The sequence below is a fragment of the Filicampus tigris genome, chromosome 12, assembly GCF_054856515.1.
Source record: "Filicampus tigris isolate MCC_2025a chromosome 12, RoL_Ftig_1.0, whole genome shotgun sequence".
Classification (NCBI taxonomy): domain Eukaryota; kingdom Metazoa; phylum Chordata; class Actinopteri; order Syngnathiformes; family Syngnathidae; genus Filicampus; species Filicampus tigris.
The window spans coordinates 22,900,321-22,920,385 of NC_141228.1; the positions used below are offsets into that span (position 1 = coordinate 22,900,321).

A 20,065-nucleotide genomic window follows, 5' to 3' on the forward strand; every position below is an offset into this window, starting at 1 on the left:
GAATGTGTTATAACACTCTCCCAAGAAAGCAAGTGACATTTGTGAGTAAGTGGCGCCCTCTTGTGGCTAATACAAGACATTAGCTTTCTCTCCCAAACGAGCTCATTTCGAAAATGTTTTCAACTTCCGGCTTGTTCGAGGCCAGTCATGGTTAGTCAGTAATATTTAAGATTTTTTTCAATGCTTCTTGGCTCGTTTTACCTCCGTATTTTAACTAACATCAGCTCTTGACATTAGTATAATCTATTCATTTTAACTCGCGGAATTCAACTTTATTCATAGAGAACTTTAACACACTTGCCTAATAAGTGTGCTGCACACAAAGTAAAAATCAGACATATAAAAACAAAGACAGTTAAAACAATAAATTGGTAACATACACACAGTAAACACAAACAAGCACAAAAACATCCCCGAGTCTCATGCAGACGACAGCCAAAGAATAAAAAATGTGTTTTAAGACGACTTTTAAAAATGGACAAAACATGCGCACACAGGGAGGGACCGGCAACGGATAAAGCTTGATTGCCAGCTCCGCTTCCAGTTTCTTTGTTTTCTTGCGCTACTGTACATTATTGAAGTTTCTACAACCAACAGAGGGCGTTTGGCAACTCCATCCCTCTAGGTGGCGGTAGTTAGGTGTATTTGTAAGTGGCCAGCTAATAACATTAGGAATAGGAAGAAACGGATCCTGCAAGAGGTTGCTGGTTATGTTTTTGCACTCACTTTTCCTTTTGCAACCCCGTTTTAGCTGCATTGCAGCTGACGCCCGTAGACATGTACCGCTCCATTACAAGGTAACAAATGTCATCTCATCAGCTACCTTAAATGTGTCGTCCGAGCACACTATGAGGACCCATACATTATGACCTTTGGCACACAGTACATTTCTCTCTCCCTCTCGTAGTAAGCGTCGGTGGTTGGCGATAGACAACGACTACGCTTATATGAAGTTTATGAATGTTTAGTTAACGCCACCCAAAACTGATCAAATGTTTGTTTGCATTGTGTAAATAGTACCATGCATGTAACTGCTGGTTGTGCTCGTGTATGGGAGTAGCCGATCAGTTTGCAGTGCATACATGTTACATTAACATGAATACTGCAGTCTTCGAAAAAACGTATAAATACGGATGAAAATGCAATAAAAAAAAAATCCCCCACACACTCTTGGTTTGACCCGAGGGTTCATTTAGTGGCAGATTTTTTTCCCCCCAATATTTATATTTGTCATTTTATTTATTGAGTGAGTGAGTGGAAACTCCTTATTGGTGGTTCCAGTTTTATCCAAACAAAAACAAAATAATATTTTTTTTTCAATGCATTTTTAACTGGCATCAATTATGCATGGATATTTTCCTATTTGCTGGTCAGCCCGCCCATTCTCTTTCTCCCGTGAACAGCGAGGGTCTGCGTATGTAAAGTATTTGTAAAATAAATATTTATGCAGTCTTGGGGATTTCCATTCCCTAAGCATGCATTCTCACATAAAACATGTTTAGTTTTAGCTGTATGCATACCATTTCAATAATTCCATATTTTGTATGTCACTGTAAAACATACCACAGATCAGATGAATCGGGTAATAATGTAATACCATTTCACACAATTTTTGCGGTTGCCCACGTGTGATCATGTATGTATCATCATCCATTATGGATGAAGGCAGAGGAGGAGCAGTAAAAGTGAAAATCAAGAATAATGTTGTCTCAAGCACCGCATTCTGCAGTCCAATCATTCAACTTTAGTGTAACCTTTTTGTTTTCTAATCTCCAGTTATTTTTATTATTATTATTTTTTTAATTTGAATTTTGCGTGTATGAATTATGTGGTGCAGGATGGCAGTGCCGCATCATCGGTGTTTAGTCCACCATCTGAGTACAGCGGCCCGAAAGAGGAGAGCTCTGCGTAGCGCCTTCCCAGTGCTACAGCTGCCACTCCAGGACATCCACAAGCACGTTTATGAAGCAAACCTTCGAAATAGCAACAACTGCCACAACAAGTAAGGGACTTAGCGGACTTGTGTCAAATTAACATCAGCTCCACTTCATTGTGTTACTAAAATGATTTCCAGGTACATGGAGCTGCATAAGAAGGTGACAAAAGGAGGGGGTGACAACGCCATTGCGAGACACACTCAGAGGAACAAGAAGTTGTTGGTGAAGGATCGACTGCGCCTACTATTGGATGAGGAGGACTTCCTGGAGCTGTCACGCTTTGCGGGTCTGGGTCTGCCATATGGAGACATTCCGTCGGCCGGCTGCCTGACGGGTCAGAAACCACTAACTAGAGGAGTATTTTTGGTACTAACTCTAGAAAGTGCAATATAATCACTCAGGCCACTTGGTAACACTTGTTCCCATCCTAACTGCACTGCCCCTACTTTGCGTGTGTTTGAACGTACGCGCGCGCAGGTGTTGGAAGGATCAATGGCCTGTGGTGCGTGTTCATTGCCAATGATGCCACAGTGAAAGGTGGAACAGCTTACCCCATCACAGTTAAGAAGCAACTGCGAGCACAAGAGGTGGCAATTCAGAACCGCCTGCCTTGTGTCTATCTGGTTGACTCTGGTGGAGCTTTCCTGCCACTGCAGGTAATTAACTATTCATGCACTGTCCTTTTGTCACGTTTTGGACTCACGCAATGGGAAAACATCCACAGTCCGAGATCTTTCCAGATAAGAACCAGGGAGGGAGGACATTTTATAATGAAGCCATCATGTCTGCAATGAAGATTCCGCAGGTAAGGGCATCGAAACGTTCTATGACTTCCAAATGAAAAGGCAAATTAGCATAAATTATGAATATTGAAATAAATACAATGTATTTGGAAGCATTTTTTAAGTTCAATCAGTATAACCATTGGAAATGAGGGAAAATGTCAACATAACATGAAATCAAGATGTTTTGACATTTTTAACTCCATGCCACCAAGGCTCACACTATAATTTGAAAATGGGCTCCTTATTACTTTACTTTTTTTTTTTTAATAGTCTCAACCAGGGTTTTTCAACTGATTTAAACTCTTCAATAGCCTGCTTCTTGTTCAAATAAAATAGCATTTACCAAATTCGTAGCTGATCTTAACTAACCACATATTTGCAGTGTTAATGAGTTTAAAGTGGGCCTTTTGCTTTAAGAAACGCTTATCATGACAATTGGAAAATATGTGGTGAGTGAAAAGTAGCTCCTCATTTACATTGCAATCGTTAGGCCTAATTGTTAAAGAGGGAAATCAACCCAAACGTATTTTTTTTTTCAAAAATATGTTCTATGCAAGCCCACTAGTTGAAACAAGGCATTCTGATAAATATTGCGTTTGTGGAATAAGAGGTAATCCACTCGTTTTTAGAAAATGACATCACAACTACCCAGGGCTCAGGTAACGACCAATCACGGCTCAGCTTTAGAAAACAGGCGAGCTGTGATTGGTCGTCACCTAAAAACGAGTGGATCAGTCAGCAAGCAAGAGTCTATTATTCTTGAATCTGCTCAGTTCCAGACATTTGTAGTTGCTCATAAGCCATACTACCAATTGCGAACAACACACACAGTTTTTTAACTCAGCCAATTCGTCAGTCATATGAAATGATGTGCAAAGTCCCGTAAACTAATAGGCCAATCCCCACGATAAAGGTGTCGGTGGTGTGCGGTTCGTGCACAGCGGGCGGAGCTTACATCCCCACCATGGCCGAGGAGGCAGTGATGGTGCACCGGATAGGGACCATGTTCCTGGGAGGACCACCACTGGTCAAGGCAGCCACGGGCGAGGAAGTCACACCAGAGGACCTTGGAGGAGCCAGGCTTCATGCCGAGTACGTTCACAAATCCTCACCAACCGCTCGTTCAGATTTTTCAAAAGCCGTGCATGTAAAAATTGAAGGGATGATTCTGAATGATCTTGTTTCAGGGTGAGTGGATGTGTGGATCATTTTGCCTGGGAAGAGAAGGAGGCCTTTGAGTACACGCGAAACATCATTTCCACCCTCAACTTCACATTGCCTGACAAAGACGAGGGGGAGGAGGACGAAGAGCAGATGAGGAAGAGGAAAGAAGAGGAGAGGCCACTTTACAGCTCAGAGGAGCTACTTGGCCTTGCCCCCAAAAGCTACAACTGCAGTCTGGATGTGAAAATGGTACATCAAGCACAACACTCTTAGCGACCTCATGGTGATGTTCAGTACAAAAATGAGTTAGCATATATTTCCGGTGATATATTTGAATATCAGAAATGCCGATGGTTGGCTTTGCTTCTCCAGGTTATAAGTCGACTGACAGACGGCAGCCGCTTCCAGGAGTTTAAAGCCCTGTTTGGCACCACACTCATCACCGGCTTTGCAAAGATACACGGGTATTCAAATGAAACACACACACACACACACAGCTGAAGAACAATGACAAGTGTTTCTGATATTTGCAAAAAACGATTTGACCGGTGATGCATCATTACTACTTTTTGTTTTAATTAACTGTTTTAGAGTCTCTGATATTGTGCAATGAGTTTACAGTTGTAGCAGAATGAGTTCAAGTTTGCTTCAGATGTACGCCAGTGTGTATTCTTACACTTAACATTTCCATTGGTTGCAAGAGAAGAAAAAAACGTTTTTGATGTTTTTGATTAATATTGCATAATGAGTGCACACCAGTTTAAGAATAGTTTTGACATAAAAAAAATACAGTTTTAATTTGTTTTTAGAGTAGGTTTTCTTAGTGTGTTACACTACTTTGACAGGATGTGATGTGACCTTACTTCTTATTACGATCATTATTTTGTTTTCTAATCTTTATCTCACCATTTGGAAGACTGTATGTGGTCTTATGTTATTGTCTGTATTTCCAAACTCAGTCACCTGGTAGGAATCGTGGCCAACAACGGAGAGCTGTCATATCAGGCTGCCTTGAAAGGCAGCCACTTTGTCCAACTGTGCGAGCAACGAGACATCGCGCTCGTCTTCCTCGTGAACACTGCGCCGTCAGCCGCACTCACTCTCTCTGTGGCACAGGTACACACACACACGCACACACACACACACACACACTGTGTGGCCCCCCATCTGTGCTAAGAACATTGTTTTCGTTTTTTCGTTTGAGTTGCCCATCGCTGACCTAGATTGTAACAAAACAAACGCTTCCTCCAAATACTGTAATGTGCTTTTCTTCTCTTTGTTTTAGGCAGAGCTAAACAGCAACCGTCTAAAGGCTCAAGCGTCAATGATGTCAGCAGTGGCCTGTGCCTCTGTACCCAAAATCACTGTGGTGATAGGTGGCTGCCATGGTGCCGACAGCTACGCAATGGTAAGACGCCCCTGTGCTATTGTCGTTGTATCAGCTAATATTTTTGAATAATTACAATACTCCGTTTTCGAATGTGTTCTCACACCAAGAACCAATTTACACGCATGTAGTCCAGGGAGAAAAGTTGCAGTGCAAAGTGCAACTGTTTGTAGCCCCAATCTAGCGCGCCTCCTCAAGGGTACCTGAGTGGTGGTCAATAATCAGACTAGCATCTCTCCAGCACGTTTCAAGCACTTCACATATTTTTCAGCCTCCCATTCCACTTTTCAGACCGCTCTACCTCTGCCCCATCAAGTCCATGTTAAAGACGAAGTCAACCGAAACATATTTTTTTCAAGAATATGTTCTTCGCAGGCCCACGAGTTGAAACACGGCATTCTGATTCATTTTTGCGTTTGTGGAATATAAGCAGCAAAATGCACCCACTTTGAGCCATCCCGGGGGCGACCATTTTGTCACTTCTGTTGACTGAAGATGAAATCACAGATGCTCAGGGCTCACCTCTTTTCTGAAGCTGACCCGTGATTGGTCGTTACCTGAGCCCTGGGCAGTTGTGATGTCATCTTTAGTCGACAGAAGTAACAAAATGGCCACCCCCTGGGATGGCTAAAAACGGGTGGATTTTGCTGCTTAACTCAAATTGGGCCTGCATGTTCTGGGAAAAAATATGTTTCGGTTGACTTCCTCTTTAAAGAAATGGCCTTGATCAGTGATTGGTGAAGTTAACAATTATTGATTTTCGATATGTCTTGGAGGGTTCGTCATGTGTGTGTGGCCAATGCCAATATCCTCGCATATCTTGTTATGACAATCACTCAATTTGACCTTGAACATTTTTGTTTCCTGGTTGTCTGCAGTGCGGACGGTCTTTTGACCCGAACTTCCTGTTCCTGTGGCCCAACGCCAGGGTGTCCGTAACGGCCGCGGGTCACGCCGGCCTGCTGCTTCACCCCGATCATGAGCTACGCAATGGTAAGAAGCAAGAGGAGGAGGTGGACAGAATCAAGATGGAGGACAATCTGAACAGGACGTTAGAGGAGGAGAGCTCCGCTTTTTTCTCCTCTGGACGGCTTTGGGATGACGGAGTCATTCTTCCTCAAGACACTCGAAGGGTAAAGTCTCATGTACATTTTTGCCATCCAATGCCACTTATTCCACCGTATTCATTTATTTGTGTGAATATGTGTGCATCTGCAGGTTCTTCGAGACTGTCTGGACATTATTAAACAGAAGCATTATCAACTTTCAACAGAGAAACTGCAATCAGCACTTCTACGGATTTAGACACATCTGTCATATAGGACAGCTTGTCCATCAGTCACTTTTACCAATATGTAAATCGTTTGAATTTGAATCAATTATGTAATGTGATCCTTTCTAATGAACAAGTGCCTCTTCTTGGATCACAGCGCAAGCATGTGTTATCGGCATCTGATGCGTGCGACAGCCTTGCTCTCTGCAGATTGTGTCGGTACATCGACATACCTGAAAGGTCTCCAACAGCTACACTAAAATGGACTTCGTTTGTGCAAGTCGGATGCTCGTTGCTTTCAGTGATGTAAAATAGTCTGTGTGACTTCACAAGTTGCAGCCGTCCATCCGTGAGAGATGAACCCGCGCTGCCTGCACAGAAGTCAGACGAGGGAACCACTGCGCCACTCTTTGTTGTTTTTATAGGTGTCTTTTTTTTTTGTGCGTGAAAGAAATGTATATTTCCATTAAAATGCACAGTAACATATAAAGGAGTGCTGTTTTGAGTTATAACTTGATGGGAATATTTTTACAAAATGACTTCATTATTAATTGTATTGGAATTTCACTTTATTTTAGTACAGTGAAGCAAATGCATAAAAATATCCTCATATTTGTATTAATGCAAAAAAAAAAAAATTACAAAGTAATATACCATAAAAACACAAAACAAATTTAAGAACTTTTTGTTTGTTGCTGTCGTGGTGTTCCTAAATATAAAACTCTGTACAGTGTACAGTATAAAGTGGTTAGAAGTGTATTACTTATCTTCAGATGTTTAATACAGCGACAGTCTACACTAACGACCCGTGTGCTGTATTTACTGGAGAAAGACTTATGGGACCGTTGTCGCTACCCGACAACGCACGAATGGCTATTTGGGATGGACGTGAGGATCATGGCTTGTAGAAGCCATGAAACGTCACTGGAAAAACGCTGTCAACCTCTGCCCTGGCCATCTCGGTCAGTTTGGCGGCATCCAGCACCAACAAGAAGCCTGGTCTCTCTGCTCCCGGCTTCACAACAATGCTCAGCAGCACACCTACAGGACACAAACCATGGCATGGCTCAATGTGGGGGGGTGGGGGGTGGGGGGTTGCTTGTGGCAGCTTGCATCAAGCAGGAGGGCCAAAAAAAAAGCGGCAACCCCCCCAAAATAATGTCAAATAAAATATAGATTTATGATATAATTTATGGGTACATTTGCGTTTTGCAACTCGACCTTTGGCTTGTGTGTGACTGTGTTCCTACCATCATCCTCCTGCGTAGCGCCCGGTGTTGGTACGAATAGCGGTTCTGACGGATAGCACTCATCCTCCTGCCACAGCCACGTCTCTTTGGTCTGCACGTTCAACTTGACAATCTGCCGCCAATTGTCAAATCAATCCAAACATTTCTTGGCTGAAAGTGTGAAATGGATGCATCATTTTAGGCACCTTTATTGAGCAAGTGAAGTGTTCCCACCTTGTCAGGGATGAAATGGTTGAGTCCAAGACCATAAGTGAAGGAATACTTCTTGCCACGGCACTGAGAGTAGTTAATCTGCGGAAACTCAAAGGCTGGGAGACCGTGCAGACAAAAACAACTATGAGTAAAGTATTCATGAGAAGCCACCCTTTTTCTTTTATTTTGTGTAAGAAAAAAACAAAGCACATAACAAATCAACAAATGTGTAGTATATTATGGCTGGTCTTTTTCACATTAATATAATCAATTATGCCAGTTGAACACTGACAGCCATAATTTGCAGAATTTTTCATTTCTTTCTTGTTGACAGCAAAGCACTTGAGTCAAGGAAGATAGTGTACATCAAAACAAATATTCGGCACCTTGTCTTGGTTTGGAAAAGAGGACTTCAGGTTCCAACCAGACTGTTCCGTCACTATGAAGGGCGGCAGTTGCTGTCGTGTATGGCAGAGAAACCAGGTTCTTTCCTTGCTCCTCCTAAAAGCCCACGCAGAGAGATATCGTCACAACACCCCATGCTAAGGTTTGAGGCCAACATCCAGTGGTTTACAATTAGCCACATTTGACTAAATAGCCGACGGCGTAATCACTTTCAGGAAATGCGCATCAGGTAAACAACTGTTAAGTGTTGCCTTGCTTGCGATACGAGCTTAATTTGTTCAGTGACCATGCTCATGATTTAAAATGCTCGCATCTGAAATCATTTTCCCTTTTGAAATGAATGGGAATGCCGTTAATCCGCTCCAACCCCCCCCCCCCCAAAAAAAAACAACGCAACGGTGTTTGCTCTTTCATTGCCTGCCTCATCTGCTTCACAACTGCAACAATCAAATTCATTTTAAATGGGCTGGGATCATATTTCTTCGTCATTGTTATTGTAAACGTCACTTGGCTGCTTCTCAATTTTACGCATACAAATCCTGTTAATTATGTTGCGCTAGTGTATGTTACCTTCTGTTACGTGTGTGTACTCACGCTGTGCAAATCCAGCGGCAGTACGTATCTTCTGACCTCAGGCTGAGGCGCTCTCGTGGCTGCTTTCTTGACCTCGTCCCACTCTCCCCGCAGGTTGGCCAGATACAGGTAGTTATACACAAAGTCATGACTGCACACATAGACAATCAGAAAAAGTACAGTAAGTAAGTTGTCGCTAACAAACACGCACACTTCCTCACACTCACTTACCCTTTCCACACGCAGAGGTCGACAACAATAAATCCCTGGTCTTCATACGCATTAATATGGTGGAAGATGTTGAAAGCTGATGTTCGGAACTTGTGGCTGCTCAGATAGGCTGCCGGCTCCTTAGTGGCCAGGTGAAACCACGTCTACAGAAAAACATGCCGATGTACAAAGAGTCAACCATACAATGAGTTGAACACTCACTAAATTGAAATTGAAGACCAAAGTCTTTTCTATGAAAGCAATTGTTAAATTTAACTTTAAACTTGACATTTTAACATCCGTCCATCCATTCATTCATTCATTCATGTTCTATGCCACTAATCTTGTTTACTTTTGACTTTGGACGATGGGCGGAGTACACCCTGGACTGCTTGGCAACCAATCACGTCCTGGTGTTGTCCAGGCCTAATAACAAATATGACAAGCCCACCTACCCCCATGCTCTCATTGGATTCAAAGCAGTCCATGTATGTGGCCCCTCTCACACTCCAAGCTGACAGAAACTTGAGCAAGTTGATTTTCACCGGCTGCTCCACAAACACGAAATAGTTGTCGGTCAAACCAAAGCTAGACAAGCAGAGGAGAAACAGGGGTGCACACAGACATTTTAGGGATATCAAATTCTGAAGTCTCACACTGGTCTTAAGTTACTCAATAAACATCTTGTTCCTCGGTACCTGTGTATGTAGGACGGTTTTAACCTCTCACTGCTTGGGAGTTGAACGATGACCTGGGATTTCTCTAAGGGGTCCGACTTGTCTGGAAACGCAGTGTCGCAAAGGTAAAGGACAAAAAAAAAAACAAAAAAAACTTTTCTTCATCTGGCGTAGATGCAGACAGCAGCGTCAGTCAGTGTGCAGCACAATGTGAACCGATCTCACCTTTCTGAGCAGGTGGGATCTTGACAATGTTATAAGCGAGACTCATGTTCTTGCCAAAGCAGTTTCCAATGTTGTAGACCGTCCCATCTGCCTCAAAGTGGGGGTGAGCGGTTACCCCATTGACTGACAGGTACTTACACAGGTCCACCTAATTTACATACACAGATAAAAACAGCACAATCATTCAGTCGCAAGTCGCAAAAAGAAAGCAGACGGTTTGAAAATGATCAAAATTTGAAGTTGACCCCTTTAGGTTTCCATGTACCATTCCAAACATGCATTAATGGTGTCCAAGTGCCTCACCTTCTTTAAAGTGTCCAGTGACTCGGGATCCACCTTGGTGATGTAGTTGGTCTCTGTAACGGCGTAGAAGTCTTCCCCAACTGGATAGATGTTCACCACACAGTTATCAGTCACCTCAATGCCCCGGAAGTAGGAAAAAAATCTACACACACACACACACAGTGCATACAAGTCAGTTGTTTATTTATGAGGAGAAAAAAAAATGCTCCTCCTTTTTTTTAGTTGAAAGTGTGATAATCTTGTATTGGATATCCTTTGCGTGCAAGTGGTCATTAATTGACTGGTCGGGTTTAAACGCAACTCGGCTGCAAATTTTTGATCCAGCAACTGAACAACAGTCAAGTTCACCTGGAGAAGATATTTTTGCAGGGGTCGGGGTACACTGCTGTGCCAAACTCAGTGATGACCACTCTGTTCTCAGTCATCGCACGGACATAGGCGTCTGTTTTTAAAAACCTAAAGAAGAAGAAGAAGAAGAGACACTGTCATTTTCAGGGCAAGATCAAACTTTGCTGGTCTGGAACTGTTTAGTTCTTACTTTCTGTGGTAGGTCACCTGACCGTTCTTCAGGTCAAACTTGTGCATGAGAGCCTGTCCGTCAAAGAGGTGGTGGAAAGGTTGGTCGCCAACCTCGAAAAGACCCGGTCCCATCCGGAGAAGACTGCCGCCCAGCCATGTTGGCAAAACGCCTTCACAGACAAACACATTTTTCGTTGTCCCCTGCACTGGGTAGTCATGGCACTGAGAGCGACCGCATTGTCCATATTACATTTGAGCAGATTTGCGAGTAACTCCTGGAAAGAGACAGCAGTACAGGTTGAAGGAATGTTTTCACCTACCTGTGACCTTGGCTGGAATTGCTTCATTCAGCTCCTCCACTGTCTCAAAGATCTTCCTGTAGCCAGCAGCGGGATGCTCCACACTGGACAAGAATCTCAGTTCGTAAATTGCAATCAGTATATATAAAAGAAAAAAAAAAAAATCAAGATCATTTCTTGCTACTCCGATAGACGATAAGAGGTGTGTCAAGAAAAAAATCCACAAAAGATTTCAAATCGGAATTGTGAGTTTTCCCGATCAACGTTGGTGACACAATCAATCGGCAGGCTTCGTTCAGCGAGCGAGAAGGGGCGAGACAATGCTCACAACGCCCCGAGCATCCGACAAGTGCATTAGAAAATCTTTTTCGCCGTCACGGACATAAATTCCATTCGTCTATTTTATAGAATGTTTGTCCTCATTTGGAACTTGAGCCTGACTTTGGGCAAGTAGACTCGCGACCGATTGCCAGTCGGGGCTGGAAATAACGTCACTTGTCTAACTCTGCTTCGGTTTAAGCTGCGCCAATTTGGGAAGTCCCAAGTGCTCTACAAGAAGTCCATTTCATGAAACTATTCTCAGAGACATACAAAGAAGTTGAGGAAAATGTTGCATTCCTGAAATAACTTGACTTATCTGACACATTCAACTCCGGAACTAAAATTGAAGGCTTTTTTCAGTCAAAGTGTATTTCCATGGTTTTGTTTTCGCTCATATTTGATCACTTCTAAAATAAAAAAATAAAAAAAAAAAACCTGAAAGAATACAAAAGCTTTACTTACTGGCTGGCCATGCTGCTGTATGCTCTTCCAAAATTCTTTTCACTTTCACAAGCACTCCAGGCTGCATTTAAACCACACACTAGTGATTTCCTGTTATGAGAGAGAATTCTCCTCCTCCTTTCCTCAGCCCCTCTCCTCTCCCATGCAGCGCCTTCCCATTTGCTTTTCCTCCCCTTCTACCTTTCCTCCTCCATTCGATGTGAGGCCGAGCTGAACAAGCCAGCTTTGTCTCGCGGCTGTCTGGCTCATGGCCTCAAGCCGAGTGCTCTTCCAAAACAAGGCCTTTGTTTACCTGGGGGAGGGAAACAAACACTTCGCAAGGACCTGGGCCCAGATTTTGGCTGTTTGATTGCGGTTGCATGTGAAAGAATGTCTTATAATTAGTTCCAGACAGCTTGGAGAAACTCTAGCAAGGAACAAATCTTTAACTGGTTGGTTGTGGTGGATGCAGAGGCAGCAAGAGAGAGAATGAGAATGAATCATCGGTTGCGGAAGAGAAAAGGATTCAGTCAGACGAATTTCAGAGAACATTTACGCTAAGTGGACTACATCAGTTATTGTTTTCGTCAACACTATTAGTACTGGGGGGGGGGGGGGTTCTTCCTTGCTTTTTAAAAAATAAATACAATTTAAAAAAAAATCTACTTGGGATCAACAAGTCTTTGCATGCAAACGAGCCATTCGGAATTTGTGACAGGACCATTCAGGTAGTTTTCCCACCCAATGATTTAGCATCTTAGTATTGGCAAAGATTTGCCAGTTTCATGTCACTCAATATTTCTTTTTCAATGTCCTGGCAGCCTATCAGTCATTTAGAAATTAGAAAACGAGCTATTGAGCTGTATCAAATGACATATTTAGATAAAATGCTTAAATCAACATTGTGTGCATGTGTTAAATACAAATATACTGCATACACCCCCCAAAATTTAGCAATTTTCTGCTATAGGACTACCATAAAAAAAAAAATTTTTAAATTACAAAAATAACGGCTGAATGTGTTTAATTTCCCTGAAATTTGCATAGTTGGAGAGGAACAAGTACAACAATGTAGGGCTTTATAAACACTGCATACAGGACATACAAACAAACTAAGGTCAAATAATACTTCATGTAGTCTGGGAGGAATAAATACCATAAATCATAAAAATGGAACTGTAGGTTTCAATTTAAGGTTACGCTTTTAGCCAAATGAGAGCAGGTGCCTAATAAAACCCTAACGGGCCTCCTTATTTATCATTTTTAACGATTTCAACTACAGCTTCTAGGCCTATTATATAAAAACAAGCATTTCAACTACCCAATAATGATAAACATACAAGCAGAGTGCAAAAATATCAAGCTTAAAGCCTTTGCCAGCTCTGCAATGGAAAAACAAACAAAGCTAACCCCTAAGCACACAGTTATACAAAGGATACAGGAACTGAACATTTTTAGTCAATCAGAAAATGTTTAGCAAATAAAAACATTTGCGTTTCGCCAAAACAAAGCAAAGACATCTAGTATTAGTATCATTCATTTAAATGAAGAAATCTAGAATCTAATTCCCCAAACGTACATGTACACGATGCCTACAGTATGTAGACACTTAATCTTAAATGGTAAAGCTGTGCAAAAACAGCACACATGCTATCTGTCAACGTGCCTTCATATCTCCCAGCTGTGTCGTCACAAAAAATAAAAATAAAAAATAAAACAGTAATAACAGTCTCCATTGTAACATCCTGTTCTGTGGGTACCAGTGTGAGTGCAGTTATAGTGCAGCGAAGATTGCAAACAATTTAGCTCCTGATACTGAAAGCTTTGGTCTTCCTGATGAGCAGTGGTGCTTTCATCTTTGACTTGTTGTCAGCCTTATTGGCCTTTTCTGCGGAGGGGAACCGTAGACTGTAGATGTCAGGGTACTGCTTCTGAAACTGAACAACACCACCACACTCAAACAAACTGCCAATGGACAATAAACATAGCGATGCGCTAACACCTCATAGAAATATTTTTCAGTCGCAACTCTAGCTGCATTCTTAAAAATTATTAACTAAGCTCTTGAACACCAAACTATTACAAGACACAATAAATGGCCTGTTTCCAAAAGCATTTGTGCCTAAATTGTCCCCAAATTCTGGAATGACATTGACACTTTTAGTGTACTGTGCAAACAAATGACTAGACAAAAACGGTTAGGAGAGACCAAAAACGTTTGCTGCATTACGGCAACTATTAGAGAGCTAATTCATAACAGTTGTACGAAGCGACAACAACATTTTTACCTGCTTCAACCTTTTGCGTCTGTCCTTCTCCGTCATGTTTTGGTCCGTCACCAACATCTCCAGTAAGTCCTGCATGGCCTTCTGGGAACATGACAACTTCTGCTGCTCAAATTCGGCGCCGCTGATCTGACGGCAGAAGGTGTACATTGGCAGCGGAGCGCACACTGGGTCGCCAACGCTAACGCTAGCCACGTCTTCCATCGGTACCTGTGGGGAAGAAAAGTGGCTGGATGGCATCATCCTTCCCCCAAAGCAGCACTGCACCAACCCGTGAATGAAATCGACGACAGAAAGAAAACGCCACTTTTCTCTCATTAGCATTTTGCTACCGTAATGAATAAAAAGAATTTGGAAAGAAAGCATTTTGTTGCCGTAAAGGGAGCCTTTACATCAATTGATGGACCCCAAAACCAAAGTGTTGATATTGATATTTTGTGTGATGTTTTTAGAAGGTCTGTACCTGTGCTGTGCGCAAGTACTGGACATGATCATTAATGGCACCGAGCAGATACTCGGGGACGGACAGAATGCTTTGCTGATGATCCATTAAAAAGGAAACCAATCTGGTCGCTAAGAGCTCATCCAAGTCACACTCTTCGGCGCTACCTAGAACGCAGCCTGAAAATGTGTGGACCATCTGAAAAGGCAATGAGAAAACACAAGACGCATCATTGACAGATACGGTACATGACATTCACGCTCATATTTTGACCACAGTTCTATCTGAAAGCTGCATTTGGAAAGTATGCACAGAGCTTCGCTTCTTCAATTCTCTGGTCTGACGAGACAAAGATTGAAGTCTTTGGTTGAAACGATGGTCCTGCTGTCTTTCTCACCAGTGTTCGGGTGCCAATGGCAGGGTGCAGTCGAGGCATATCCACATTCTGGCTGATGCGAGACATCATCCTCATTAGGAGCTGCAACTTCCTGCGTGAGGCGGGCGGGAGGAGGAGGGTGCACAGCTGCAGGGCCTCAATGGCCACACGCTCACTCTGAGGCTGGAGAAGCCCTAAGCGCATACGCAAAGAGAAAGAAATCTGACATCTGACTGCCTTGAAAATTGAATTCCTGCAAGGAATTGTAAAGGAAACGCATGCAAAACTTCGCCCTTGGTGTTTCATCTTTTTGTTTTCCGGTGTTGCAGCCAGAAATGACGCAAACTAGATGAAAACATCAGTCAAACACAAAACCACATTCATAATTAAAAAAAAAATTAAAAAAAATTAAACGGGTGAGTTGATGGCTGACAAGCTGCTCAACTACAACTAGAGTCAATGATGAAATTACATGTTGAAGATCAGACGTTCTTGTTACTTGGCATCTGCTAACACATGAAATGTTTTTCCAACATTATGTAGCAAGAAAAGCATTTGCGAGTTGCTCATTAGCTGCATGTTCTCAAATAAATTCTGAGTGTTGACTGGCTCCTGCCATATGTTACCGCTTACAAATCTATGAACAAAGCACGGTGAAGCGTTCAACGCCTCTACCACGAGCCGAGCAAGAGTCGCCTTCCCGATCAACACGTGCAACTATTAGCTAGCTATTATGAGATGTTAGATGGCGTTAGTTTGATTAGACATCGGCAGGCACACAGACAGGGAGAGGGAGAAGGAGAGGGCTTACTGTGTTGAGATTTTGGTTCGGGGGGCTGCGTTCTGGCAGTAGGCGCACAAACGGACGCTTTGACAAGTGAAGCGGGTCGCGGCAACTTGGACACATCCAGAGAGCTCAGGCAGCGACGGACAACCGCAGGCGCCGGCAGGGTCCAAAGACTGGATGTGCTGGAAGCCAGTCGGGGCCCGCTAGGTTCTGAGGTAGCGAGAGGCGAGTGCGCTTTGGTTGCAGGAGATGAAGACGAGCTGGAGCGAGGCCGGAAGTGTGACAAGAGAGGGGGCGTGGCAACACGGGGCTGATTCTGGTCGTCTGCGGCGTTAACGTTCAGGCAGCTGGCAGCTCGCCCTTGCCACTTGCTCTCCTTAAAGGATTCCTCGTTGGTCTCCACAACTATGTCCAGACAGCTGCCCACACTCCTGGGTCGCGAAGTGCGCGCCCTCTGTGGGGCTGACCGTGCTTCCACAGAATCTACAGATTGTCTGGTAAAACTGCCCGGAGCGATTACGGATGGAAGCAGTGTTTTTGTTGACGCACGGGTAAAATCGGAATAACTACGACTTGTCCTACGGGTGCCATCCTGGCTCCTGTTGCTCGAGAGGCAGGAGGCCAGGCTGTCATTGGAGAGAAAGATTTGTTGCCTGGTCAGAGGGGTAGAGTCATCTAGGATTGTCTCCAATGAGGAGCTTCTGGTTTGGCACCTCAAGGAGGAGCCGGCAGCACTGAGGCTCACGGAGTTGCCTCCGAGCTGGCCACCATCCGCACTGGCGGGAACTCGTCTCGACATCGCTAGGTGGGACTGAACTTTTCCGCCAAGCACTATCCTCATGGGAGACTCGGTCTCATCGCAAGTTCCTTGTCTAAGCAGTGACAGGAGGAGACATTCTGTGGAGCGGAATGACGTCTTGGCTGGAGGAGGCGCTGAGGGAAGATCGTGCTTCTTGCGTTTGCCACCTTGGTGGGCAGCGGGCGCTGCGACATACCCGCAGTACACTAGACAGAGAGGCAGACAGAGGGTCGAGTGTTGCGGGCAGAGAGTCGGCGCAAGCAGACGGTGAAGGGGAGGGACAAGCTTCATTAGTTCAAACTTGCACTGTACACGTGAAGAACCGAGGACAACACAGCAGGCATATAGGGAAAGCACAGATGCTAATAATGTTAGCTTTTCACAAAGGGAAGAAAGAACCAAAACCTCGGTCGATAGTCAAAACGTACCCGACAAGGTATTGCACAGGCCACAAATGTACTTTTTATACAGTCAACGGTAAGAGCCAACGAAAGCAGTACCTACCCAGCACATTGATAAAGAGTTCATACAATTCAAAGGTGAGTAATGGCTGTGGAAGGCTGTAGAAGTAATCTGACACCGTTTTGAAAACGTCCCGCTCAAAACCAGGATAGGACGGCTGTGCACTGTCATACTTGGGCCCTGCAAGTGAACACAACGTCAGCCGCAATCATACTGTGAATTGGGAATAAAATATGAACGACAAAAATAAATAAATAATCAAAACGAGAAAAATGACATGTAATTGATAGTAAATGTTGCGGCTACTCACAGTTGGCCAGGCTCTTCATAGCTGACAAAACCCAATGAGGAAGATCATCTGGAGAAAAGATGAGAAATGACGAATTATAGTTATCTAAAATACAAATTTTATGATTTTGCTGATATAAAAACAAAAATGGTGACGTTGACCGAGGGACATAAAAGCATCAGACTAAAAACAACCAAACAAGTCATAATCAAAATGGTTGCTAATGAAGTTCCGTGTCATTTAAAATCAATATTGCAAAGCTGCTCATTATCAAATTAATCCATTCTTGGATATTGGTTCTCAAAATCGTGCACTTTGTCGAACTTCACACAATTTATACTATACGTGTATATGGCAGTTCTAAGTACTGACTGACAAAATATTTTTTTCAGAATCTAACTATTGCGCATAATTGCTATTGCATAATGCACCCACCACAATGAACAGGGTTGTTTAAAAAATAAAATAAAAAAACTAACTACCTGGCAAACTGTAATCAGTGAACTTGTAGCAAATAAGTGGAAATAGTCATTCACACAGGTGAAGCTTGAACCTACTGGTCTTGTCATCCAGGGTGACCACGCCATGCTTGTTGACTTGAGTCATATTATGGATGATGTGGTGAGGGTTTATGGAACGCGGGTCTAACACTTCATCAAGAGAGGCAACCCCGAGAATCTTCTGCAGGCTGAAAGACAACAGAAAGGCACTTCTTCAAGCTAATGGTCTCTCATACATTCTGTATTGTGGCGTGTTTTTATTTATTTATTTTTTACTGTGTCAGTGTGGTGTCCCTCCAGATATTCCGCTCATCATCTCCAGTCAGCTCTCGTCTATGCACATGCTGCTCCCCTGGATCTTTCTCTTCTTCTGCTTGGCGATTTTCCTGAAAGAGATAGGTAAACTACATCTTTCACGTTGGGGTTTCTTTCGACTGTCATGTAGTTGAAGTGTACTGATTTTTTTGCAATTTTTGTTTGCATTAATTTTAAAACAAAACAAAAAAAAAAGACAAGAGTAACTGCTTGTTATATAGTTTATAATTAGCAGACCCGTGGCAGCAGGAAAGCCTTTTTTATGCAGTCTATCTTACCTCAGCCTCCAGATCATTTTTCTTCATGCTTTTAAACCTGAAGAAACCTTCTTTGTCTCTAAGTGAAGGCCTTTTCTTAATGCCTTTGGAAGCTGAGAGCACAGCTGGACACGGGATGGGCTTCAGCGGTGAAGTGGATGGAAACCTTTGAAAGACAAAAAGACATGGACAATTTAATAATGTCATGGCAACACATACAATATCTATTTTACAATCCAAAACAGAAACTTGGGTCATTGAAGCTAAAGACTACGGTACCTGTAAAGTGTGCTGTTGTCCTCCAGATCCTCTGTTCCCCAACGGCCCTTCACGTCTTCTATCACGTGGTTCTTCAGAAACTTCTTGAGAAGCTGGACTGTCTGCTGTCGGGTGACGTCAGGACCAAAGTTGCTGTTGCTGCAGAGCATTTGGTGTAGCCAGTCCACAGCAGCGAGCGCCGTGAAGCAGGAGCTGTAATTCCTCAAGTTCTGCCGGTGCTTTTTCAGGGGCATACCAGCCCGGAACAGACGAGTTATCTCATTCCACTAAGATCAGACAAGACAATTCAGTACGGCTACCTTAGTAGCAATGTTTAATTCATTTGTTTACATGAAATCTCTACAGGAATTGAATTTTTAGTTGAACTACAGTGGAGGCTTCTTGAAATGGAGATAGCTTATCAAAACGGTTTGATAAATTAGCATTGAATTGTAATTGCAAGTTTTACAAATTGAAACTATTTGGGTCAAATTAGAGATGTTAAGTGACTAATCACAACTCTGTTTTCAATGCATATGACACAGCCAGTTAATTTTCTTTCAACAAACATGTAGCCTACGTATGGGAAATTTTTCATGTCTGACGAAGCCAGGCCACGTCAACAACTTCATTTGAGAAGTTCAATTAGTTTGTTCTCGTTCGTTTGTGGCTATCCGAAACTTTAACTGGCAACAGTTTGATCTTCAAGACGTAACGTGACTTCATATTTTGTTGTTAAATACGACCTAAACAGTATTTTCGGGAAGAACTGATGTGGAAGTCCTTTTAGCCGTTTGCCTGCAAGCACTTAGCTTGTTGACGTGAATTTAGGCTACTTACCAGCTTCGTAGCTCGGTACGGCCCAGGCGTGATGATGTGTGAACTCATGTTTATCTCAAAGTGACAGAACCGGTCATTTCAAATCGACGACAGGTAATTCGTATCCATTCCGAAGCAAGCAATTAAGCGACGAGTTTATGAGTAGCAACTTTAATGAGTCTCAACAATGCTAATCTTGCCTTGCTTGCAGCCGTCCGTTCAAAATTACGAGCCGTGGGTTTCTGCCACGGGATTGGACAATTACATAATCACGTGTTCGCATCGAGGAGATGACGTTACCAATCAAAATACTGTAACCTGAACTGTACTTGACTAATTTCAAAAGTCTAGTTTGCAAAACAAGTCCCATCCACTTTCGCGATTGAAAATGATTTTGTCGTTTGCACTGTCCAGTTTAGGCCCCCTGTTGTCGTTTTAAGAAAAGAAAAAAATACAGTGCTACGGCACTTTCGAGGGAGGGAAAATGCACGAAGCAGCACTAAGTCTAGCTCGCT

At 43.1% G+C, this 20,065-nt stretch overlaps 3 protein-coding genes across 5 annotated transcripts; 1 reads left to right on the forward strand and 2 right to left on the reverse strand.

Moving 5' to 3' along the window:
- Positions 1 to 653: 653 nt before the first annotated feature.
- Positions 654 to 7,299, forward strand: LOC147139205 (methylcrotonoyl-CoA carboxylase beta chain, mitochondrial). 2 transcript variants are annotated; one of them, XM_086047455.1, is made up of 12 exons: positions 654 to 797; positions 1,838 to 2,002; positions 2,075 to 2,271; positions 2,415 to 2,524; positions 2,662 to 2,742; positions 3,636 to 3,814; positions 3,910 to 4,135; positions 4,259 to 4,350; positions 4,846 to 5,002; positions 5,172 to 5,294; positions 6,152 to 6,406; positions 6,492 to 7,297. In XM_086047455.1, exons 1-12 carry the CDS (start codon positions 778 to 780, stop codon positions 6,576 to 6,578), a joined length of 1,692 nt encoding a protein of 563 aa, XP_085903581.1. In that variant the 5' UTR covers positions 654 to 777; the 3' UTR covers positions 6,579 to 7,297. The 2 variants fall into 2 exon arrangements, with proteins under 2 accessions (XP_085903581.1, XP_085903582.1); XM_086047456.1 differs by having other exon boundaries at positions 694 to 797; positions 2,415 to 2,593; positions 6,492 to 7,299.
- On the reverse strand, positions 7,108 to 12,858 carry LOC147139206 (retinal Mueller cells isomerohydrolase-like). Of its 2 annotated transcripts, none has more exons than XM_086047457.1 (14): positions 11,983 to 12,858; positions 11,221 to 11,303; positions 10,920 to 11,070; positions 10,730 to 10,837; positions 10,382 to 10,523; positions 10,079 to 10,226; positions 9,875 to 9,956; positions 9,632 to 9,764; positions 9,198 to 9,340; positions 8,988 to 9,117; positions 8,375 to 8,489; positions 8,010 to 8,104; positions 7,797 to 7,908; positions 7,108 to 7,587 (listed from the first exon to the last, which is right to left on the reverse strand). In XM_086047457.1, the coding sequence occupies exons 1-14, from the start codon at positions 11,991 to 11,993 to the stop codon at positions 7,442 to 7,444; spliced, it is 1,599 nt and encodes a 532-aa protein (XP_085903583.1). In that variant the 5' UTR covers positions 11,994 to 12,858; the 3' UTR covers positions 7,108 to 7,441. The 2 variants fall into 2 exon arrangements, 1 of the variants encoding a protein (XP_085903583.1); XR_015088988.1 differs by having other exon boundaries at positions 7,439 to 7,587; positions 7,797 to 7,946.
- Positions 12,859 to 13,023: 165 nt separating this feature from the next.
- depdc1 (DEP domain containing 1) lies at positions 13,024 to 20,063 on the reverse strand. The gene is made up of 12 exons (XM_086047454.1): positions 19,572 to 20,063; positions 18,753 to 19,018; positions 18,495 to 18,639; positions 18,178 to 18,287; positions 17,959 to 18,089; positions 17,423 to 17,470; positions 17,155 to 17,292; positions 15,876 to 16,856; positions 15,086 to 15,258; positions 14,710 to 14,886; positions 14,250 to 14,456; positions 13,024 to 13,898 (listed from the first exon to the last, which is right to left on the reverse strand). The coding sequence occupies exons 1-12, from the start codon at positions 19,617 to 19,619 to the stop codon at positions 13,764 to 13,766; spliced, it is 2,559 nt and encodes an 852-aa protein (XP_085903580.1). The 5' UTR covers positions 19,620 to 20,063; the 3' UTR covers positions 13,024 to 13,763.
- Positions 20,064 to 20,065: the final 2 nt, after the last annotated feature.